General features: G+C 33.2%; 1 protein-coding gene across 3 annotated transcripts in view; it reads right to left on the reverse strand.

Annotated features, from left to right (window-relative positions):
• Nucleotides 1-26907, reverse strand: part of LOC118202519 (eukaryotic translation initiation factor 2-alpha kinase 1-like) — an 89571-nt gene that overhangs the window by 35752 nt on the left and 26912 nt on the right. For all 3 annotated transcript variants that reach the window (XR_015043485.1, XM_085825257.1, XM_085825262.1), the window contains exons 6-10: nt 25596-25645; nt 13204-13318; nt 10443-10523; nt 7212-7302; nt 2268-2397 (exon numbers count right to left, since the gene is read on the reverse strand). Coding sequence is in view for 2 of the 3 variants with exons in the window: in XM_085825257.1 (XP_085681383.1) it covers nt 2268-2397; nt 7212-7302; nt 10443-10523; nt 13204-13318; nt 25596-25645 (467 nt within the window). In the remaining variant the exon portion in view is untranslated. The remainder of the gene's footprint in view (nt 1-2267; nt 2398-7211; nt 7303-10442; nt 10524-13203; nt 13319-25595; nt 25646-26907) is intronic.

Below are 26907 nucleotides of genomic sequence, written 5' to 3' on the forward strand. Positions count from 1 at the left end.
CCAATTTCTTTGCTTTAAATCATTCCCAATGATTTTAAACAATGTGATTTTGCTTGTTGAGGCACTTGTAATATAACTGAATGTTCTACTTGCATTTGGCATGAATCTTCATTCAATAATGCTTCCAATTCTGCATCTTTGTACACTTTCATTTGTCCACTCTGTTCTTTGTTTTCAATGTCAAAGTCACTGTTCATAAACTTTTGAAACCACTTAAGACAACTTCTCTCCCTTAAGGCAGCCTCACTATATGCTTCTACAAGCAATCGATGGGCCTCAGCTGCAGATTTCTTCAAATTAAAATTAATCAAATGTTCCCATAAATAACGCTCATTTGGCTCAAAACTTGAGATTTTTGTACCAAAAAATATATGATACTGATATAAAATTGGTAAAATTTCAATGGTATGTTGTTAGCAGATGTCCAACCTTACACAATATGATACTTTACATTAGACAATGGTAACCATAGCTTACTGGTGGTGCCATTTCTTTCAAACGGTAGAGATTTATTTGTACTCTCAATACATATACTGATAAAATTCTGAAAATTTCTTTGTCAAATGACTCCATCGCCAACAGAATTTGAGATTAGACCTCTTTAAGAAAAAAAAAAAAAAAACCACTTACACATACTAGCATAGAAAACATCAATTAATAATTGTTCTTTAACTTCCTTCAGAAGGACATTCATAGAACATTCGGACGGACATATATAGTAAAGCACAAATTTTTTACAATTGAAGATTTAGTATGGGAAAACTGCACTGGAGTATGCACAGAAAGTGCAAAAGTCATGACAAACAGAAACACTAATTTCAAATCATTTGTTAAAGCCACTGGCTATGATCATCTATTTTTTACAAACTGCCTAATCTATTATGAGACCCTTACAGAAGAGAAGGGGGCCATCAGAATTGAGCAATTTATGCTTCAGGATGTTGCCAAAATTATGAACTTTATTAAAAGCCATACCCTTAACAGCTGTTTATTTTGAATTTTTTTTAAAAAAACTGGATTTTGAATACAAAAACTTATCATTGCATGCCTAAGTGAGAAGGATGTCAAGAAGGTGAAGTTTAAGGTTATTGTTATTAAACAAAATCACCATTTTTTAGACTTAACAAAAATCAGATCCTGCTGCTCTTTTACAAAATGGTTTACGCCTATCAATGCTGTCCTATTTGTCAGATATTTTTGAGAAACTGTATGATCTAAACTTGTCTCTTCAATATATTTGCTTCGAATGATAAAATGAAAATTTACGGGTGCCATCCAAATAGGCTGGAATTATTCATTCAAAATGTTTGATCAGCAAATTTATAATAAATAATTGCAAAATTACAGATCACTTAAAAATCCTAGAAACAGTTTCACAAATATTTTAGATTGAATTCTGATATAAAAAAGCTATCTAGGAGTAAAACTATTTTTGACTGATGTTAACAAGATTAATCGCCTACCATATACAGCCCAAGAGAAATTTGTTGAGTGACTTAAATTTCCACAAGAAACCTTAACTGAATTCTGTATCAGAGTGATAAATTTCATACAATTTATGAACTAGTATTATTCTTCAGCCACATATTTAAGCACCACATATTAAGTGAAATGACTTTTTCAGCTTTAATGCTCATTAAATCCAAATACCACTGGAATAACACTGGAAATAACACTGGAAAGCACTGAAGATGCTTTATATTTAGCAATGATAAATAGTGCACCAAGACTTGTTGGTCTGCTCTGCAGGAGAAGGGGAGAAAAAAAGATCATCCATCTCATCACAATGCGACTTTTTCTCCATTAATTTCTTCAAACTTGATACAAAGTCTAAAACTACTACTTTTCATGTGTATATTGCCTAAGGAAGAAATGAACTATTTATGAGAGAACATTTATTTTTTTATATCTTATTTACATTTAATATCTGAGGTTGTAAAAAGTTTTCGATGTTGAAAAAGAGTCATGAATGAAAAAACTTTAAGAAGCATTCATTTAAAACATAAGATTTTCTAGTACCTGAAGAAAACCAATCCTCACCTTTAAAAAATAAATAAATAAATAAATAAATTTAAAAAAAAACACACCTCAACTGTTCTATACAAAGTTTATATTTCCACAGACAATCCTCGATTTTTTTTACACTATTCTTACTTAAACAGTAAGTAGAAAACCTGTTTATATTGAATTATTTTATGCTGAAAGGGTATTAACTGACCCATGAGCCATTACAAGGAATTTATTAAAGAAAAATTGAAATTCCATACTTGAAATTACCACACTCTAAAACAGAATTCAGAGCATCCAAGTTGGAGATTCCTTCTGAAGCTGAATCAGATCCTTCAGATGAATCAGAACTGTTGCTTTCTGAACTTGATTCCGGTTCTTGGGCAGAGTCTAAAATCAAAATGACTAGTTTATTAGTGTATCCTCTGAGACATCTGAAGAATACCAAGTAAAAAAATATATACCACTTATGTAACAATCATAAAAAAAGTAAATATATAAATGCAGTTAATCTTGATTATCCTCTGGCATCTTATAATGTTGTGTGGGTGATGAAACAAATGGAAAATGAGTTTATGAGATCATAACAAACTAACAGTTACGACCTATAGTTGTACACGCTAGTATTTACTAGACCAGAAGTAGGCAATTGTTTTGGCTCTGTGAAAGCAGAGGGCTGCAGCTTTTAAAATGACTGCATTCATTAGTTAACTTTGCATTTCAGAAAAGGTGTAAACTGTACCATAAAATCAGTAAATATAAATTAAATAAAATAGTGGCAATTTTATTCAATCTATTTACTGTGCTAATTTCATATTATCTATAGCTGCATGCACATTTAATTTTAGAATCAGTTTAAAATGAGACAAATATACCCTCTCACACTTTTCTACAATTTTTTTGAAATCAGGAGTGAGACTGCTTGCTCAGATTCTCAGCACTGCAAGTTAATGTCTGTCAGAGAGCATCTATATTTACTCCTGTTAATTTTCAAGCAAGAAAAACATAGCTCACAAATATATGTAGACCCATATATATAGAATATATTCTTAGTAAATTTCTTCATACATGGAAATGTTTCAGCAGACAAAGATTTATAAAAGTCAACTAATGTCACAGCATTAAACGTCTCTTTTACTGTGTTATCTAACTGAATGCTAATAAATTCAAGCGGCAGCTACTCAGGTGCTGTATCAATATCAGCAGTGATAGGATAAGACAGCAAATTGAATTTAGACTCAACATTCTGCAGATGATGCTTAATCGTATCAGAAACACTTTCAGACATTTTCTGTTTTCATAATAAAGAGAAATGATAAAAACTGCCTTCATTTGCTTGCACTGTAAATACACTTAGTTTTGGTTTGAATGATTTTACATGCTTCCACATGAAATGAATTGCTTTGAAATTTGCTTTGTCGTGAAGATGTGTGACCAAGGTCACATATTGAAGGATTGTTATTAATGCATCAAAAACTTGGGCAGTTGCCCCTGTTTATGCTGAAATGTTTGCTAATATAAAGGAATACATTGATTTATTATTACTTTTTAAAACTATACCATTCACTTATAAACACACTGCACATTCAAATATGTTTCTCACATCAGGACACAATATGCTGGCACATTCTACTATACAGTGCTTTATAAACCTGTCATCTGAAAAAGGTTTGTAGTGTTTAGCAAGTTGTATGCTACCATGAAACTTGCATCTGTAGTGCTATTTTGAAGGATTGATTGTTTTGTAAATAATGTTTGTTGCTTCTTCAGCTTTTTCACATACTGCACAGCTTTTATTCTGTGTTCTTCCTTGGAAAGCTTGCAAAAAAATTCACTATGTTTTGTTTTGTGGTGTTTCAGACTGCAGGCATATCGTTTCATGACCAAATGAATACACAAGTTTATTCCCCGTATTACCAAGGAAATTGAATGAAAAATATTGAACAAAAAATTGAACTGATTGATAAATATTGAAAATCATTCAATCAAAAGAAACCACAATTGAGTGCAATGAAGAAATATCTTTAAATTTATTGACTACACGTTTTAGAATTTCTTACAGTGTAAATATAGTTAGAAAGTAAACGAGAAAATCCAGACATAAACTATTTGTCTAAAGGATATGATGCTGTCCTTAACTTAGAAACCACAGGTCGAAAAGGAATTCCAATTTTTTGGACACTTGGGACAGCATAAAACCTACCACAGTTAGTAACAGGTGGAATGAGTAAATTTCTAAATTGAGTTGAGAGTATATGAGACGATTTAACACCTGTTTTAACTTTCGTGAGGTTTGAAATTGAGGGTTCCTTTGTGGAAGAGCAGTATGGCCCTTCATTCATCAGTTTAGTGAATGTGCATGTATGTTTGTCCACTCTGTTTCATAAAATAAATATTATTAATAAAGCTGTCACACCAGATCAACTTTGGCAATGTGTGGAAGCTGCTTGGTCTGCTGTACCCCAAGAACACATCCAAAGTCTCTTAGAATCAATGCTGAGGCATGTGGCAGCAGTGATCTCCAACAATGGCGGCTACTCTGGCTACTGATTCTGGAAGAAACCACACTTCACAGAAATCTATAAATTTAATCATTTGATACTTGGTCAACATGTTATCTACTAAATAAATGTTGTTGTGATATCTCTTATCTTTCTTGGTGTTGCAATTTGGGTGGACAGCAGTGCATTTTTCTTATTTCATTGAAATAGGGTTTCTCTATTTTAAATTTTTGAAATCAAAATTGTTAAATACCAGGGTCAAAAACTTAGCTGTTGGCAATACCCACTGAACAGATGCCCAATGAAGACTACATCCCTTTTTCTGGTCTGGAATACATTAATGTTACAGTGATTTTCTCTGGAAGCATGAAAGAGGATCTAGGGTTACATAATTTTCTGGTTTCCCTAAATATGCTGAAAATGGAATACTTTCCAATTGGTTACCAAATGACTATTACATATACTAACAGATTTTTAAACATAAATTCAGATATCAAATTCTGTTCTTAAGCTTCCTTTTCTGTTCATTTTCTTTTTATAATCAATATTCAGATTTCATTATATAAATTCCAGAATACCACTATTAAAAAATAGAGGTGGGGAAATTTGTTCTTTATGGAAATAGATCAAAGTTGTTTATTTACAGAACTGAGAAAGTTCTTTTTTTTTAAAACAACTCACCACTCACTAACTGTAACTTTGATGAATATGATAAGGAAAAAGGGATGAAGTAAGAGCGGTGTGCAAGAATGGAGCAATAAGTGAAAAGAAATGAACGGGAAGTGGGACTGGAAGTACTAACTAAATCAAAAAAACTAATTCTCTGGATTGGTTTCTTTCAATTGTAGTTTCAAGATTCATAAAACTTCCTTTCTACACAGAGCTAATAATAAAATTCTGGAATAAAAAATGCTCAAAATTAGAAAATTATAAAAATTAAAATCTAAAATTTCCATTTTGGAGGATAAACATTCCTTTCTTCAGAAAATAAGAATTAAACTCTCCTGGTATGTTTCCAACAAGAGAACATGCAAGAGATATAATTCCTTTATGTGAGATTACCACTCACTTACTCTTAAGAAACTAAATCTATTCTCTTTCAGTTCACAAGCAGATCATACATCCCTACTAAAAACAATGGAATTATATTTGTTCACAGATGATACACTACAGTTTTTTTTCAGCCACTAGAAATAGCATTTTTGTGTTGAAATAACAAAATATTAAGCCAAACTAGTAAAAATAAATAAATAAAAAATTAAAATAATAGAAAATTCGGAGAAATATATTGTAAATCAGGTTGGTAAGAGTGTTATCAAAGATTGGTAGTCTCCTGCTTAAATCAGAACAATTGGAAAGTCTGACAATGTGAATAAAGAAGATTAGAGACCTCTTCTTCATCACTCTGGATTTCTAAATACATACATGCATAACATATCTTCTTTCACCCAGCCATTTAGTAATTATAATTAAGGATTTCACTCACAGATGAAGCATGACTAAATATATCTTTCAAATTATAGCCACTGTTCTATTTCCTTCTACAATGTTTTCAGTTTCAAAAACCATATGGTTCACTGGCTGTCCCTCAATCGTCGTCATTAAGAATTTGTTGCATGATCACTAATTCTTATAATTTACATTTTTAAAGGTAATGATGATCACAATTTCAATAAATATAATATATATAAACGATTACTAGAACAGTAAATGCACATTAAGCGATCTTAATCATAAATGATTTTTGGGGATGAAGTTATGTGGAATGTTAATGAATTCAATGTCTTAGGTGCCAAACCCTGAAATATGAAAAACTAGGTTTTTTTTGCAACACAGCGAATCAACTATCAACAAAATAATTCTGGGATCTGATAAATTTGGCCTATATATTTATAATACACAAGTTATTAAACTAATAATATTAATTTAATATTTATGATTTATAATTTAAGTTACTTTTATGGCTAATCACATTTCCTTATGTAATTTTCTTAAAAATTTTTTACTGTGAAAATTCTGTACGGAGAAAAAACACATTTATCAAAAAGCATGATGAAAAATGTGAGAATAAAAGCAATTAATGTGCATATATTACATATCAAGAAATTTGGTAATGTATTACTTAAAAAATTTAAATTAAATACAAATATGTACCTAGCAGTAAATGCTAACAGAAAAGCTAATTATAAATATTCTACAAGTCTCTACATTGGATTACGACAGTTCATGTCAATTAATCAGAAAAATTATGCTGAAAATTAAACAAAATATGAAAAAATTGAGTTTCATTAAAATATTACAACGTGATTATTAATAATTTTTTCAATATTTTGACATTAAAATATTTTCCTGGCATTCCCCCCCCTCTTCAAAACTTAGAAATGAACAATTCTTCCAGAACTAAATTTTGAAAGAGATAATCTAAATATAGATAACTTTTTTTATCCATTTTATTTAGCCATTTAATTTAGAAATTTGCTAGAAGACCAGAAGATATAATGAAAATTTTAGGAGTCTCATGGTTTTATCAGGTGACTGGCAGCTCTGAAATATGAATAGAATAGTCTAACAATTACAACACATGTTTATATAATTTTTGTCATATACACATTCAATAATTAAGGCAATGATTTAATCATGCAGAAATTGAAAAACACTATATCAAAGATATATGACCCCCCTAAAAAAAAAAAGAATACTTACCAGATGGTGGTAAACATTCTACCCAAGCATTATTATAACTCACTACATTTGGATGACTAAGAGTGGCTATACTTTTAGCTTCTCTAATCATCTATAAAACAGATGAGAAATAATTTGATAGTTTAAAAAATATTATGAAATATAAAAGTTACCTAACATATCTAATTGATAATAATAACTGTATTTGTGATAAAATATTCAATTAAAATTTAATTTCAGAGAATTCCTTGATTTTTCAAATGAAAATAAAGATTTATAAGATTAACAGGTCTCAATCTTTTTATAACTGAAAACATATGTACACTGCATGAAAAAAAGGGGGTGGACAGTTCTATACCTCCCGTTCTACTCGCCAATTGACAAAATTCAAATTGACCTTTTTATGTCTCGAAAGCGCAACTCAGGAGATATATTAGATTTATACATAGCATTGTTCTAATATAGGTATTTCTACACAAAATCGGACTTCTGAAACAACATGTGAATTCTTTTTCCACATTTCGATTCTACGAATCAAATTATGCCAGACTGCAAACTGCAAAAATTAGGTTTTACACTGAAATTGCCATGAACTATCATGGATCCAACAAGCTACACTATGAAGTTCAGAAAGTGCATTTTTTGATGCTTCAGTTCAAAGAAATCAATCCCTGAGTTTGCTGCTACATTCATAAACAAACAAAAATTTCATCTTTCTATAACTTGGTGAACTTATCTATTTCATAGACTCATTCCATCTGATCTGCCTATCATCTCCTCCTCCCACGATTTTGGTATAAAACTCCATTACTTCAAAAACTCATATTTGATTTTTTTTTGTAATATTCACGTTTTCCATTTAATGATAATTAGAACACATAGCCAACCACTTTAAGAGTCAAGCCACTAAAGCACAAATCATTTCTTTTTTTCATACAAAAATATTTCGCTAACAACTTTTGCGAGTTGGTAAACTAGGTGATTGTTTGCATAAAACAAGTAGACTTGTAAAGTGACAATCATATACATGCACCATACTTTTATCTTGAATTAATGCTATCGAATTTCCACACGACTCTTTCACCAAGAATTTCTCCAACTTTTCCTTTTTCTTTCCCGAAGTGATTGTTTATGTCATACATGTATCCTATTTCTCAGTCGCTTGAATTTGGTCACCGACAGATTAAAAAATATTTTCTCTTATACAACCTTTGAAGGTCTCTTTGAAACATAAAACAGCTTTACCAACAATGTAGTATGTCAAGCTTATGTTTTTGATTTTATGGGTAAGCAAAACATTGCTTCGACATTATTTTTTTGCTTCTATCTTGTAAAATTGAATTTTTTGTTGTCAGACGAAGGGCTTAACAGCTAGCATACCATAAATTTTAACACCTTAATGTAGAACATGGCAAGTGAGCATGAAAAAAAAAAAGCATGATCTCCACAGAATCTGTTAAATGAACTACCACTGGCATTCTTTTGAAGTTGCTTATTCATACATCGAAATATCCAGATCAAAGGACTTCTAAGAAATGTTTTGGAAAATATGTCAAACTCATTTTTGGAACATTTGAGATCAAATTATAAAACAGACAGTATATCAGCTGGACTGTCCATGTGAGGCTGAAGAGTTGCATTTGCACAGAACTGCAAAATAGTATTTAAAACTACATTCTCTGATGAATTTCCACCTGATGATTGCATTTCTCAAATTATAGGCAATCCCTAGTTTTCGGCAAAAGCATCAATCTCAGTGTATCTCTGTCTCATCTGAATCTGACAAAGGCCACACTAAATGTTCATAGCCAGGATTAGCCATCATCATTGCTGCAGGAGCTCTGCTTTTCTTCTGCAAGTGCATGACAAGCTGTTTCCAAAGCCTGTAGAAGCATTCTAAAACCAAAAAAAATAGTAGATAAGGGCAAAAAATCATATGCATGCTCATTGAAAACTAAATACACTGATGTAACCATGCTGACAATACTGTTGTGTGCGTATGGGTTCGCAATAGATACAGGTAATGCACACAGAACTGATCATACCTTGATATAGTTTACTTTACCAAAAGAAACACCTCACAGTTCTGGAAATTTTCACAAAAATATTATCAAGAGTTTGGGAGCAGCTTTTTAAACACTGGATCAGTTCACAGAAAACCTGGTCGAAGGTGACCAAGAGCAACAACTGCATCAGAAGACCGTTTTCTAGCTCTGTTGACTTGAAGAAACTGTGAAGCGACTACAAGGTATTTGTTTTTAGACCTTCAAGACTTTAATTAGCCATTCTACTGCTGCACGAAGACTTAATGAGGTTGGACTGTATGCGAGAAAACCAATGGTTTGTGTCCCACTCACTCCAGCTTCCAGAGGGGCTCATTTAAAGCAGGCCCTGTGATTCTAGACATGTTTCGACCTGGAGAGAGGAAGATACAAGCACATTACCTTCCCTTGTCTGTGAAATATCAGTTTTTGCAAGCATGGTTTAATGGTCTGAGGAGGAATTATGGGAACTGGCCTCACTGAGCTGGATATCTTTCAAGAAGGTTCTGTGACCGCTCACGCTCAAAGATATGCGGACGAGGTATTGGAATCTCAAGATAGACTGTTTAGGGGTTCTACTGACCCACAGTTTTTTCTATTAGATTACAATGATTGGCCTAATCAAGTATATGTGGTATCAGAATACTTGCAAACAGAAGATATCATTTGAATGGATTGGCCATATTACTCACTCAAGTTGAACCCAATTCAGCATGTTTAGGATGCCTTTGGGTGCCAAATTTCAGCATGCCAAATTCCTGCTCAGACCCCCCAGGAGCTGAAAAGTGCACTTTTAGAAAGTGGCATACAATTCTACAAGACTTGATTAAAATTTTGGTAAAGTCTGTGAAATCAAGATGTGAGGTATGCATATCTGTCCAAGGTGACCGTAAACCACATCAAAAAAAATTTTTTTTACATAAGAGGTGACTTAATTTTTCCATCATTTTGGCTTTAATCCAAATATTTAATAATGTGCGAATATTCAGGTGCCAAACATTGTAATTTATGTTAACTAAGGCTTTTGTAGAAATTTCTATTAATAATTTTAGGTACCAGTTACATTTTATTTCATCATTATCCTTTAATTTTGATGAGCAGTGTATTATAGGTTACAAATGACTTTAATAATAACGAACATAAAAAGTAATTACGAAAATCAGTAATGAGATAAAATGGCTTAGAAAGACAAAAATTGAATTTTATTTACCCTATTGTACTCGGGATCACTTTTGTACTTGAATATAATTTTTTTAACAGCATAAATATTTCCATCAACTTTGTGCTGGGCCTGAAACACATTGAAATTCATCTTTAATAAATTTTAAAAAGGAACAAAATGCTAATAAATTTAACAGAAAATATTCAGTCTCCAAAATTTGATAGGTTTTTTTAAAAAAAAAAAAAATAGAAGAAGAAGAAAATACATCAAAAGAATTTTTTTATGCTACTGAAATACACTGCCCTCCAAAAGTTAAGGAACAGCATATTTTTCAAAGCTCACTATAATAAAAATGTCAGTAACGTTTAAATTCACAGTTCACATGCATGACAGTAACAAAGTTAAAAAAAATATATGCAAAAACAATAGCTAGCACTTTTATTTTATAGAAATGAATACTTATAAAGAGAGAAAGAAATGGAGTTGGAGAAAAAATGCAAAAATTATAATTTTTGTTCATGAGTTTTGATCTTCAGTTGTTATTACAGTTTCATGAACAACATTCAGGAGAGTCTATCAATGTCCATGAGAAGTCGTGTCCATGAGAAGTCGTTTGACCGATTCATTGAGGTGGTGGGTGATCGGATGGATGGACATGAGGATGTCACAAGCTGATGCTGCTAGATGTCTCAGTGTCTCTCATGGTGTGGTCCACCAACTATGGAATCAGTTTGAATCCAAGGATTCTGTGTCTAGAAGACATGTTCCAAGCAGACCTAGAGTTACAAAACCTGTGGGAGACCATTATTTAGCTCTTTCGACCCTAAGAAGGAGTAACATGACTGTGCCTCAGCCTCATTAAACGATCTGAAATCATTTAATGGCAACAGGAACAAAAATCTCAGCTCAGTGCACAGATGCCTGCACAATACAGGTCTGTATGCAAGACATAACAACTGTATGCAAGACATGCAGTTGTTTGTGTCCTCTTGAACCAAGGACACAGAGGTGCCCGTTTTTGTTGGGCAAGAGAATACATCATCATGGGCCAGTCAACAAGGACACATAAACAACAGAAACATAAACAACACTCTGTTCTCTTCACAGATGAATCCAGGTTCACACTAGAGAGTGATTCAGTCATCAGCTGATCTAGAAGGAACAATGCACCAGATACAACCAATTCCACATTGTTGAAAGACACAGTTACAGAGGTGGTGGAATAATGGTTTGGGCTGGAATCTCTCTATGTGACACTAACTGACCTGCATGTGTTCCATGGAGGAACTTTGATTGGTTTGAGATACCGAGATGAGATTCCTGATCAATATGTCCACTCATATGCCACTGCTATTGGTCCTGGATTTCTTCTGATGGACAACAATGTGCGATCGCACCGAGCTTGGGTTGCCGAAGAATATCTTGAAGATCATGGTATGGAGTGGATGGAATGACCAGCTCAATCCCATGACCTGAGTCTTATAGTGTATCATTGGGACTACCTTGGGAGACAAGTTGCTGCTTTAAGTCCACCTTCAAGATCGTTAGATGAGCTTGAACAAGGATAAATCTGCGCCTGATCATTGTTTCCCATTTCACTGACTGACAACTTAATTGACAGCAAGGAACATCGCTGCCGCCACTGTAGGGGCAGACACATTCCTTATTAGATCTCATTTTTGTAATGTTACCACCCCATTTTTCTTCAAAAAACTGTGTGTATACTGCTTCTCCAAGACTGGATTTCTGTGCCAAGAGTGCAATTTTTTGTTGTAATTTGTGCCTGTTTTGAAATTTAGAAACATTTCATGTCATATTCATTAAAGAACTGTTTAGTGAACATGTCATATAAATTTCTTGTTTCTATGTTACTTCATGCTAGAATTAGACAAAAAAAAAAAAAAAAAAAAATTATGCTTTTCCTTAACTTTGGAGGGCAGTGTATTTCAGTTTGTTACATGCATATTACTTTGAGTATAATTAAGTATTTTTCCTCTTTAATAGTTTAAGAAATATTTAATAACTGCTACTTAAACACAGTCTAATTCCATTAACTGCTATTTCAATACTAACCATCAAGAAATTACCGGAAAACTTATTCCAAAATCTAGAATTAATAAAAATTACGATTCAAATTACATTAAAAAATTCCTTCTCTTAAGCTCTAGGTGAATTTCAGAAAAACTCCAAAACTAAATGCAAATGTCTTTCTTTCAAGCATTGTATCATTAAAAATTCCTCAAAATATAAATTTTCCTTCAAAAAATCAAAGTAATTAGTTTCTAAGATAAATTCAAGTATGTTCCCATATCCATTGATTCATTATTAAAACATATGATATATGAAATACAGATGTAGTGTTTTATTTTATTTTTAAATTAATTACTTTTCATTTATTTTTAAATTAATTACTTTTTATTTATTTTTTCAGATTAGGATAAAATGAATAAATTTGGATAAAACTTATTTTAATGCATACAAAAAAATTACACACAATGCACAGTATGCTTTTATAATTTAATTTCAATAATAGTTTACAGACATAATTTATCAATTAAATATTGTTATATTTATAGAGGATGTACGAGTATTGTGTTGCATACATTACTCAATTATTTACAGCTTCACAAAATTAAGGTAGGTCTCAGACCAGAACATTATCTGACATAATGCAGGCATTACCGTGCTTAATTTCAGAGCAGAAGGTCTTGTTATATTTCTTTTAAATACTGCTATATAAATTCTTCACATATTTTTCCTTTATAAATATATATCAAAGTAAGAGGTATTTATTAAAAAAATTCCATACTTTGCACACAGTTCCAAATCCACCTTTAGCTATCACCTCAAGCTCATCAAAATTTTTCTCATATTTATTATCCAACTGAAGATTTGTTGAGAAATCACCACCATTTAAAACTGAACTGAAATGGATGTAAAAGAAACAATCCTTTATTACATTTAAAAAAAATTAAATATCAAAAGTACAAATGGAAATAATATTCAAAATGTAAAATCAATATAAGAAGCTCTTTGAACAAATATATATTAAAAATTTTTGACCAATTATAACAATATGCTTGCAGATTTTGATATTTCTAAAACAATCATATATCATGCATTTAGTCTTTTAAATATACAGTCAACTTTAATAATAAAAATATTATTTATCAAACAACCAATTACATATGTTGTATTGATTGGGCACAAATGATTTTGAATTTTTCAAGGAAAGGATTCAGTTATGGTGCAAAACACATTAGTTCTCAACCTATCATATATTCTTCATTATTATTTACAAACTGCTACTTTTTATTAGATAATTTTTTCATTTTTCTCTTCTCTTGTGGAAGAAACTTTGCAGCCCACGATGAAGATTCTCCATATTTCCATATTACTGTTCTTGGAGAAAAGTGTAGAATGAAATAAAAGAGATAAAATTCTGTTGGGGGAAAAAAACCAATGAATATAGGAGATATGGTATGAACTGCCAACCAAACACCTACAGCTACCTTAGAGTCTGAACAGATGTATGGAATCTTGTGTTGTGATAAAATCTACTGTCAGAGAATTTACCAGCGATAAATGCTTTTCTGTGAAGGTAATCTAAATACTAAATGGAAAGGCAATATACTTCTAAATATTTAATGGAAAATAGTTTATAAATGTTAATATAAATAGAATGTTAATAGAAATGCAGAACTCATTTAGTCTTTAGTTCATTTTCAGAAACTTCTAACAGATCACTCCTGTGAAATCTTGCTAGACACTCAGAACGTTTTCTGGATGTCCTTATTTTGCAACTGATCCTGGAGATTTGTCTGGTCTACAAACAGCATGATGTCATTTAACTTTCTTACACAGAACCCATTCTTCATAACCAGTTACCCTTTGACAAAAATCTGAATGCATTTAACTGGACAAAGTTTGAAATAACTCACTCACCTCTGTCTGTCTGATAAATCAAAAAGTATCCAATTTTATCATATCTAGCCAGTAAGGCACTCATTTAAGGTAATCCTATGAAATCCTACACTTCTCCACCAATTCTTCAACACTACAATGTCTAAAACTGTAATTATCCAGACTGCTTATCCTTTCTAGGCCAACTAAAATTAAGCTTGAAGTTAATTTATGCATTTCCATTTTTCTTTCTTTAAATTATAACAACAAATAACAGAACACATTTTCTAAAATTGACTTTTTTTTTCTTTTTTAATTTAATTATGGCAAAGCACTTGAAGGCTATCTGACTAAGGGAAGGGATACCTTAGTGACAGATTTTCTAAGGGAAACTGGCTTGTCTACATGTTACAGATGAGGAAAACCATGAAAATAGTCATGCTGCTAGCCCATTTGCTGGAATTCAAACCCCAGACTGAACTACTAGTGTCTGGCGACATTAATGCTCTGCTGCTGGTGAGCCTATTATTGTCTAAAAGGTTATTCATCTAATTCATATATATATATATACAAAAAGCAGCTTAGTCTACAAAATTTGATAAATATATAACTTGTTAAACAATATTAGTGTAAAAGCAATTATACCTTTTATAAGTTTACTGTCTTTTATTTACTGTGCAAGTCACTGCTTACATATAACAAATGCTTTGTCAGTATTTCTTTTAATTAAACAATTTTTGTATTATGTGACTCATTTTCATTAGCTTCTAAACAGGAGCTTGTCTTTCAATTTCTAAGCTCTTCCTGCCCTAATTACCACAGCATTACTGAAAAATTAAAATGTTCAGCACCACATCAACCATTTGTGGCTGACACTAGACTTTCCGTTCAGGCTGCCATTCTCCAACAATCTCCTCCTCCTCGTCAGAAGATGATAAAAATACATCCACTCAGGGCCGTTTTCTAGCAAGAATAATTTCACTGCTGCTATTGCTTTCACACTCTTGGACTGACATTTTGATGCTCAGGGCTAAAGAAAGTTTTTGTCTGCATGGGGCCAAGAACTGCAATGCACTTGGTTTGTTGTAAAGGGAACACCGACCATGAATCCATTTCAATAAAATCTTATCTAGTTAGCCAAACAGTAAAGAAAGCAAAACAGACTTGGCGCGTGACATGTTGAATGAATGCCTATAGGAATTATGTCCCAAATGTAAACTATCTTATACTGTGATAAGAATCACTGGTCCTACAATAGCAGCGCTTTTAAGTGGCGCGCATGACCTGAACGGGATTGCCTAAAAAATACGTGTGCCGCTCAACATGTTAAAACCAATACTAGCATGTGCAATTTCATGCAGCATTGTTATTGTGCATAACAGATAACATTCAGTGTACTTCTGTCAAACTGTGGCTTACATAATGCTCTTACAAAATACCTGATATGCATTGTGTAGCATAATTTTTTTGTTCTCTCTAGCTTATTTAGAAGCAGTGTGCAATGCTCAAACCAGTGCCTTTTTCCTAGACAGAATGCCAGAGAATCTTATGCTGATCTGTCAGCAGCTAATGAGCACAGGAATTTTTTTTTTCAAAATAAAAAGGCTACCAAAAAAAAAAAAAAAAAAAAAAAGAGAGAGAGAGAGAGAGAGGTAAAAATTTTGCACATAACTCAATATTCTCATTGATCACTGATTGAATATTCTCATATCTCTCTGGATTTCTCAAAATTGGTCCTTAAGAACAATTAAAAAGTTTTAGCTTGCATAACTAAAATAATACGTTAATATTAAAATCAGATATTTACAGCAAATAAGCTAATTAGAATTATTTTAAAAACTGACAAATGTTTTAGCCTCATAATTTAAAATACTCTCTTTAGATATAATTACTCATTGAAAAACACAGCAACTAACTTTGTTGGATGCATATTTAATATTTGCATTCCTTTTTTTTCTTTGTATATTTTATTTCCTCACTGCTTAATTTTATGTTATGATTTTTTGCAATAATCTTGTTACTGGCAACGTGCTTTATTTACTATTAAGTTTGTGTGAGTGGCAACAGTTGTTCATGTTTATGTTTCAGTAGAATAGCGTTCTTAGCCGCACTGCGCTGCAGGCAATTTTTCTCTTAAATATTTCATCTTTTAGAATAGCAATAAAGTTATTATACAAAGCTGATGCTTTTTAGTTCAAGGCAACTATTTGGTTCCCCAGGTGAGGCATTTAATGCTATTTAATGTGTTATTATTATATGCTTTAGAACTGTGTTTAACGAACTTTTAAGTACTGGTACTGCGAATCGTCCGCGTGACGTCAGAAAGATAAGCGGAAATATTTTTGCTGCTTAAGTATCTTGTTGAAGTTATTTGTGATTATTAATCATTATTCATGGTAATAACGACAGAATTAAGTGAATCTGATCTTAAAAGATTAAGAGGACGAATGAAATCTACCCTAACGCGGCTTCACAATAGTTTCAGTAATCAGTTAAGTTTAACGGAATTAAAAGCACGATTAGAAAGAATTGAACAAATATTTAAAGAATTTGATCACTATGATGCTGCTTTACCCGAAGAAGCTTCTGAAATTGCTGAATTCGAAGCTAAATATTTTGAAATGAAAGTAATGTATCAATCCGCCATTGAATCCGTAACGGCCAGAAATGTTTTGATTTCAAATCCCACTGCAGTTGAGGCTAGCTTTAAACTTCCGCATTTAAACATTCCGAGTTTCAATGGTAAATATACTGATTGGCTTAATTTTAAAGATCTGTACATGGCGACAGTTCATACCAATCAGTCATTAGCGAAAATTCAGAAATTCCAATATTTGATAGGACTTTTAAAAGACGAACCAGCTGCTATTATTAAGCACATTCCGATTTCCGAAACTACATACGATGAGGCTTGGGACAAATTGATGAATCGTTATGATAGAAAAAATCAAATTGTAATGTCGCTTGTCAGAACATTTCTTGAGCAACCCAAAATTACTAGCGCTGATTCTGTTAATCTAAGAAAACTATCTGATACATCTGATGAAGTTATCCGTGGATTAAAATCTCTTGGTGAAAAGGCTTCGTCTAGAGATGTTTGGCTAATTTATTTTTTGTTAGAAAAAGTCAATCCGGAAACGCGCCATTTATGGTCACAAAAAAATGGTGAAGAAGAATTTCCTACCTTAGAATGTTTTTTGGAATTCTTAAACTCAAGATGTGTTTCACTTGAAATGTTAAACACTCATAATAACGAAAAGCGAGTATCGCATAAAAATCAGTGCTCTGTTTCGAAGAATGTTTCACATAATAATAAAAATTCTGTTCTAAAATGTCAGCATTGCAATGGTTCTCATTTTTTATCAAAGTGTTATAAATTTAAAGGTGCAGATATTACGACTAGGAAAAATATAATTCTCAAGAATTTATTATGCTTCAATTGTTTCGGAAATCATCAATTAAAATTTTGTTCATCGCAGAATGTGTGTTCTATTTGCAAAGCAAAACACCATACTTTACTGCATGAAGATATTAAAAGTAATAACGTAGTTGTGTCAAATTCATCTCCATCTGATGAACAAATTTCTAATTCAGACGAACAAAATAATATTTCGAGTTTTTCTATTCAGGGTCAGAGTACTTCATTTTTACCAACGGTGGCAGTAATAATTTACGACTCTGCTGGTCAAGGTCATGAATGTATCATTCTTTTTGACAGTGGAAGTGAAGCTTCTTTCATCAGTGAATCATTTATTCGACAATTAAATATACGCAGACAAAATGCCCGTATTTGCGTAAAGGGACTTGGTAATTCTGAAGCAGCTTTGACTTGTGGTTATGTAAATGTAAAATTGTTTCCGAAATCTGAGTTGAAAAAAAATGGTGTTTTAATACAAGCATATATTCTTAAAAAATTAACTTCGCATTTGCCTTCAGTAAAGATTGATAGCAAGGACCTTGATTATTTGAATTCAATTAATCTTGCAGATCCGAATTTCAAATAGACATGATAATTGGAGCTGACTATTTCTTTTCTCTGCTTCAGCCAGGGCAGACTGTTGGCTATAAAAATGTAATTGCGCAAAATACTATTTTTGGTTGGGTTGTATCAGGCAGAATTAAAACAGAAGGCAATACTCCGCATCCCATTAGTGTTAATCGCATTAGTTTATATATTGAGGATAACGTCGATGCAACACTTAAGCGTTTTTGGGAGTTGGAAGAATTAACGTTCCAAAATCAGAAGTCAACGATTGAAGAAGAGTTTTGTGAGAATCATTTTAAAGAAAATTATCGAGTAGACGGAAATGGCAGATTTGTTGTCCGACTGCCCATTTTCAGTAATGCTGAAGAGTTAGGCGACTCCAAACCTTTGGCTATTTCTCGTCTTCTATCCATGGAAAGAAAATTTGATTTAGATAAAGAACTTTGTAGGCAATACAAGGAGTTCATGCAAGAATACGAAACTTTAAATCATATGGTTCCAGTTGTTAAGAATGAAGAAAATAAGCAAGTATATTATCTACCGCATCATGCTGTTGTTAAACCGACTAGCTCTACCACTAAACTTCGTGTAGTATTTGACGGTTCATGTAAACCTAAAAATTCAGTTTCTTTGAACTCTGTTTTAGGGGTAGGTGCAACACTACAACGAGATATATTTTCAATATTGCTCAACTTTCGTATACATAAAATAGCTTTTTCTGCTGACATAGAAAAAATGTACCGCCAGATTTTAGTAGATACTGAGGATCAACATTTACAAAGACTTGTTTGGAGAGAATCTGTTAATTCAAAAATGCAGACATATAAATTATGTACAGTTACATATGGCACTGCATCTGCACCATTTTTAGCAACACGCTGTTTGTGGCAAATTGCTTTGGATGCAGAACAGGATCATCCTCATGTATCCTCCGTTCTCAAAAATTATTTCTATGTAGATGATTGTTTATCTGGAGCAAACAGTTTAGAGGAAGCAGTTGACCTATATTCTAAGCTTTCACAGCTATTACAGAAACGTGGATTTAATTTAAGGAAATGGAGATCAAACTGCTCAAAGCTTCTCGAAAATTTATCCATTGATAATCATGAAGAAGGTGACCTGGAAGTTCACTCAGATGAATGTGCCAAGACTTTAGGGCTGTTTTGGAACTCTACAGAAGACGTATTTTTATTTAACATTTCTATGGATTTGGGGACTGAAATTACTAAAAGAAGGTTCATTTCTCAATTTTCTAAAATCTTTGATCCTCTTGGCTTGCTATCACCATGTACAGTCAAGTTGAAAATGTTTTATCAGCAATTGTGGTTTTTAAAACTTGACTGGGATGCCCCACTGCCTAAAGAATGGGAAGAGAAGTTACAGCGACTTCAAAAAGATCTTAAGGCTCTAAAAAATGTTAAAATTTCGAGGTGGCTTCAAACTACGTCTAACCACATCTATCTGCATGGTTTTTGTGACGCGTCAGAATCTGCTTACGCTGCTGTTATCTACTGTGTTCAACCAACATCTCACGACAGAAATGAAGTCAATTTGGTGGTTGCTAAAACCAAAGTTGCTCCCATTAAACAAGTGTCCATACCTAGACTGGAACTCCTAGGTGCATTGCTCCTTGCCAGATTAATCAAAGCTGTCCGTAAAGCCTTCTCTAGTACTGAAATTTCCTTTCACGCTTGGACTGACTCTAAGGTTGTTCTCTGTTGGTTAGCAGCTCATCCTCGAAAATGGAAGCCTTTTGTGGCAAACAGGACTTCAGAAATATTAGATGCTATTCCCTATCAACAGTGGAGCTATATTTCGTCGAAACAGAATCCTGCCGATCTTCCTTCTAGAGTAATCGATCCTAAAGTTCTACCGAACATATCCCTATGGTGGCATGGGCCATCATTCTTAGCGTTCGACAGTTCAAAGTGGCCTCTACAATGTTCTGTCAGTAATGAGACTAACAGTGATGCAACTGTCTTAACTGAACAAAGGACAAAATCAATTTTTTGTACAACGGCTTATTTGACTAATGACACTCTGGACAATTTATTTCAGAACTGTTCTTCTTTATCTAAAATAGTTAATGTAATTTCTTTTTGTTTAAGATTTATTTCTAGGTGCAAAGAACGGGTCTTTGGTTCGGAAGATAATAGGTTAAAAAGTCCTGCAGCCTTCATCTAATGAAAGGCAAGCAGCTATGAAGTTGATCATTAAATGGATCCAGTTTGTGCACTTCCATAAAGATATAAAGGATCTCAAAAATAATTCATCTTTAAGTCCTAAAAGTGTTTTAAGCTCACTTTTTCCTTTTCTAGATGATGATGGTGTTTTACGGGTGAGAGGTAGGCTGCAAAATTCTGACTTGTCATTCAATGCTAAGCATCCCATAATTATACCAGGTCAACACAGGATTGCTTTGTTGCTTGTTAAACAATATCATGTAACTTATATGCATGCAGGGCCCAGTTTACTAGCTAACATTTTAAAGCAAAGCTATTGGATTGTAAATGGTAAGAAACTTATTCAGTCTTTTATCCATAAATGTATTGTTTGTCACAGATATAAATTGTCATCTAATAATCAGTTAATGGGAAACTTGCCAAAACAAAGAGTAACACTTGAGAGACCATTTTTTAGCACAGGTATTGATTATGCCGGTCCTGTAATTTTGAAATGTTACAAAGGTCGTTGCTTTAAGACCACTAAAGGTTATATAGCTTTGTATGTCTAGCTACCAAAGCTTACCATATTGAGGTAGTTAGCGACTTAACTGCAGATTCTTTCATTGCTGCTCTTAGGCGATTTGTATCGAGGCGTGGTACACCTCGATACTTATTTTCGGATAATGGTACGAACTTTGTTGGCGCAAAAAGAAAATTGTCCGAATTGCAAACTCTGCTACTTTCACTTAACAGCAATGAATTGATTTTAAATTATTTGGCTGAAATAACTATGGAATGGAAAATGATTCCACCTGCTTCTCCCCACTTTGGTGGTTTGTGGGAATCAGGGATCAAGTCCATAAAATTTCATTTGAAAAGAATGATAGGAGAGACAAAGTTAACATTTGAAGAATTAACTACTTTACTAACTCAAATTGAAGCTGTGTTAAATTCACGCCCCTTATCTAAAACTAATCACAATGATGTAGGTAATTTAGATGCTTTGACTCCATCACATTTTTTAACTGGGGATGTTATTACTAGCATCCCAGAACAGGATTTTTCTAATATTCCCAAACCCACTTTATTAAAACGATGGGAATTATTACAACAAATGAAACAAGGCTTTTGGAAGAGATATTATAAGGAGTATTTAAATTCCTTACAACAAAGATACAAATGGAAGCAACAACTTCCAAATTTGTCTGTAGGTGATATTGTATTAATTAAGGAGGACAACATGCCTCCTGGTGTTTGGCCTTTAGGTCGCATTGTTGAAATCCATCCAGGAAAGGACGGCAATGTTAGAGGTGTTACAGTAAAAACTGTTAATGGTTATTTTAAAAGACCTATAGTAAAACTTTTACCATTGCCATTGCATCGGGAATGATCTATTGTTAATGCAATGGCAAGGGTGGGAGTTAATGTTGGATGCATATTTAATATTTGCATTCCTTTTTTTTTCTTTGTATATTTTATTTCCTCACTGCTTAATTTTATGTTATGATTTTTGCAATAATCTTGTTACTGGCAACGTGCTTTATTTACTATTAAGTTTGTGTGAGTGGCAACAGTTGTTCATGTTTATGTTTCAGTAGAATAGCGATCTTAGCCGCACTTCGCTGCAGGCAATTTTTCTCTTAAATATTTCATCTTTTAGAATAGCAATAAAGTTATTATACAAAGCTGATGCTTTTTAGTTCAAGGCAACTAAACTTATTTTCAAAACGGATATCTTTCTACATAGTTTACAAAACTATATGTTAAATACTTCTTTTAAATGAAATGGGGTTGGAGAGAAACATATAACAAAAATCTGCTCTCAAAAAAGTTAAAAGCTGAAGGAAGTTTATTGCCTTGAAACAAATCTGTTGACATGAACCTGGATTGCAGAACATGATATGTCAGCCGCCACATAAGCGTACCATCTCTGTAGGCTACCTAGCTATTGCCTACAAAGATTGTTACTCTGACATTGACCTCAATAAAGAAGGCACTAGCATGTATTTTATGTATGCAAATGGCAAACATGAATCCCATAGAATTTCTGATGCAGAAATTGCCTTAAATTACACCTGCAAACTGCAAACTGGTAGCTACCAAGGGTGCTTTGGATATTTTTCACTCCAAAGCAATTCAGAATTCCAGTGGCATCATAATTTATCAGATTCTAAATCTGTGCTCCAGGCGATCCCGAGGGGAAATTCTCAACTTGCTCAGAACATCGTTGTACTCATATGCTTATGAATACAATAAAGCTATCCAAAAGCCTGCACTCTACAGTGAATTCCAGCACACATCAATATTTCTGGTATTGAGCAGGCCGACTACCTCGCCAAAGAAGCCTGAAATGGCACTCAACATTACAGCAGTTTAACCTGGTACACAATTTTCTCTAATACACATCTTTAACTGTTCTACTATACAAGCCAGGCTCTTCAGAATTGTTTCCCCTCCCTCAAGTGTCTGCTCCTATATTCTTAGAGGATAGTCGACGTTGCTTGGGCTGTTTTAGATACTTTTAGCCCTATTTAATCTTTCTGAATTAACTTCTGGACAACAACAGAAGAAGATTTTAAAAATTATGCATGTCAAAATAAAATTGCAGTTTAGTACCTTAACTGCACTTAACTTTTTAATGAATGGTCTTTCCTTCTAACAATGGCTTAATGCGAAATCAATTAGAATCATTCCATTACAAAATTTCCTCATAAAAGTCACACCTTATACTGAGATTACTGCATTTCTTACGTTCAGACCCCCTAATAATCTGCACTGTTTGTTCTTTCAAAGCGAAGCAAAATTAAGCTTGACATGAATTTATTCATAATTTTAAATATTTTTCTTTGTTAAAATCAGAAGGACATATACTGTAGTTCATAACTATTAAATAAATTTAAATGATTGAATATAACATGCAGATTGGTCCACAAAGTTTTACAAATACACTCATGGACAAAAAAATTAGAGCACCAAGAAGGAGTCGTCAAAATGAAACAAAATTTTGCATTTGTAATGACTACTTTGATATAAGTAAATGATAAGAAAATCAAGGGAAAAGGATAATTTACTTCAGAGAAAAAGGCAAAAGAATACTCCGTTGGACCCCCTCTAGCGCGAATGCACAATGCGATACGATCGGGAATTTAGTCATAAAAGTTCTGTATGATGTCTTGAGACATTTCATTCCATATTTGCTGTAAACTTGCCTCTAGTTCGTTCAAACTCGTGGGATGCCCAACTCGTCGTCCCAAATGATTCCAGATATGCTCGATTAGAGACATATCTGGGGATCGGGCAGGCCAAGGAAGGGTAGTAACAGTGTGGAGACAGTCTTTTGACAACCTTGCCGTATGAGGCCGAGCATTATCTTGTTGAAAAATGGCTCCTGGGAGCCATTGCTTGAGTGGCAATACATGTGGTTGCAGGATTTCATGAACATACCGCTGGGCTGTCATGGTGCCACGGAACAATACTAGGGTGACCGTGTATTGTAGGCAATGGCACCCCATACCATCACACCAGCTGTGGGAGCGATGTGTCGCTGTACAGCAAAGGCAGAATTGAGGCGTTCACCGCGGACTCTCCACACACGAACACGATTGTCATCACTGCCGAGATTGAATCTGGATTCGTCGCTAAAGACGACATGGTTCCATTCCGCTGCAGTCCAGTTTCCTCGTGCTCGACACCACTCCAAACGGAGGCAACGAAGGGTGGGCATCAAAGACAGCACACATAATGAGCGCCACGATGCCAACTGTCCTTCAGCCAGGTGCCTTTGTATGGTTCGAGAAGACACAGGGGCCCCAGTGAAGGTGCTACCTGTGCCTGGATGGCGGCTGATGAAGCAGTTGGCTGTACGCGTGCATTTCTTAAGATTTGGTGGTGGTCTTAACGACTGGTCTGTCGAAGGCATCCTGAGTCTGGTCTTCGTGTACATGAATGACATCTCTCGGGTCCACTAATCCCAACACCTCTTTACAACACATTTAGAGCGGCCTAATTGACGAGCTACTTGCCTAGATGACCACCCAGCTTCCATCATCCCGATGATTCTCCCCCTCTCAAACTTCAACAACTGCTCATATTGTCTTCGAACACGGCGTAATGGCATGTCTACCTCAGCTCTTCCTTTGTAAATAATTCAGCACACTCAAACAAGCTTTGGTTATCTGTTTTATACTCCACAGAGTACGATGTTCAACGCCCTCTATCGGCTATATGTAATGCACAATCATGCTGCATTTCTAATCATTTGCATATCTGCCCAACATGTACCTTCACTGCAAGTTTCGTTACGATCCCGCATTTATTTCTTGGTGTTCTAATTTTTTTGTCCATGAGTGTATTTTGTTTAGAAACATTAATGCAAAAGATATTACACCTTTTACATGTTTACTGTCCTTATTTACTACATACTCCACTGCTCAGAGATAACAAATATTGTGAATATTTCTTCGATTCAAAGAGTTTCCACCTTACATTGCATGACATAATTACAGTAGGTTTTTCTATTAGTCCTTCCATATACATAATTTTTTTGGTTTGTTTGTTTCAGTATTTTTACTTTTTATTGTTGAGAATAAAATGTCAATCTTAATTGAAATATAAAGTAATATATTTTAAAAATGAAATCTTTTTTGAAAAATAAAATACAATAATATACAAAACAAGCACACACACACACACACACAAAAAAAAAAAAAAAAAAAAAAAAACTACATGAATTCCAGTTAGTCCAGATATTTGAACTGTTAGGCTCATATCACATATGCACTTGTTTCATACGAACAACTGTTACAGATAATTTTTCTGCCTGGTTCACTATTGAAAGAAAAACGCGCAATTTTTTCCTTCCTTTCAAAAAAAATTGCAAATTGTTCGTTTTTAACAAATCAGCTTGTTTGTAATGGAGAATGGTGATTGGCTGTTGTGACAGAGCAGAAAAATTGCTCCAAACAGTTGTTTTTCCGAAATAAACGGATGTGTGATAGCAGTCTTATAATCATCACAAGCTCTACTGAAAAACTAACTTAATAAAAATTTAACACTATATACTTATTTACAGGCTGTTTTGTCATTACACAAAGTTAAAAATGAGACTGAACCCCAATATAAATAAGCAAGATAATGAATGCTACTTACTCAACTGAAACTGTATTTTTAGAAGCATTTGGCACAACTTCTGAATGAATCTGGAAAAATATATATATAACTAATTTATTTCCAAAAATGAATTTTAGAAATCCAAATAAAGTCCTAAACTAGTAAGAATTACAGTAACAGATGTAAAAGAAGGATACCAACTTTAAGCGATCTATATAATAAAAAAGAGCTATATATTTCTAGAACATATGCTGTCAATCTTTTTCCATGAAGGTAAATTTGGCAGCTATTCTGCCAGCTCCTCAATGAGTTTAGAATAAAAAGAGGCACTGTACAGCAAAGTGAACTCAAAGCTACAATACTACTCTTATCATTGCTTGTCGAGAGTAGTTATCTTTATTACATTAATACAAAAATTTAATACTATTTTGCATTGTAACTTAAGTTATTACTTAAAAATCCACTAAAACTATATAACTGTAATAAGTAAATTTCAGCTGTTGTCTAGCAATAACATGTTACCCATGCAGTTTAACTCTTTCGTTGGTGTGAGATTACGGAAGTCTGTCTCCCCAAATATACATGAGAGCTGTCAGTCATAAATTTGTAATGCAAGCTGGTTCATTTGCGCTCCCCGTATGTAACTGGAATGTGAGTTGAGCTTCTATTAAAAGGTTAATAATAAGCAAATAGAGTTCAACTTAATAACTGGCATATATAAGAGAGAATTTATTGCTGACTGCAGTTTCAATGGACCACAGTCCAGTTTTACTAAAACATTGCTGTTACAGCAATGAACACAGTAAAAACTATAGTGCTTGATAGCAGAAACTGAAGTGTTTGGGCAAAAGAAAGATGAGGCTTAGAACAGCAGGATCTCAACAAAAATTGCATTATTCAAGAGACTATCCAGCAGGAAAATTTTGGAAGCTGGTAAAAAAATTCAACCTGGGATATGAATTAATGCAAGCAATAATTCAACATTCACTTACATATACATCTTCTTATATTTTCCTTACCTTAAAGTAGAAAATATAATCTCACACCATTTATTGAAGAAAATGGAAATAATAATAATTACACAAAATAAGAACTGGAAATGAAATCATTGATGACCTACAAAAAATTAATTCATCATTTAAACTTTCTAAATAATTTTAGCTGAAGGTCACTACAACTATTAATAGCAATTTATTTTCTTCTGATACAAGATTCATAGGCTTTAATAAGCAAAATTTTAAACCATCTGACTTAAGTATGTTAAATCACTCAGATAATGGATGCTGTTAATTTCTTAATAACTCAGATTTTAGACATGATTTTATGCAAATGAATCATTACATATAAAATA

Source organism: Stegodyphus dumicola, chromosome 1 (genome assembly GCF_044657685.1).
Source record: "Stegodyphus dumicola isolate Sdum_Otavi_A_Nest chromosome 1, ASM4465768v1".
Taxonomy (NCBI): Eukaryota; Metazoa; Arthropoda; class Arachnida; order Araneae; family Eresidae; genus Stegodyphus; species Stegodyphus dumicola.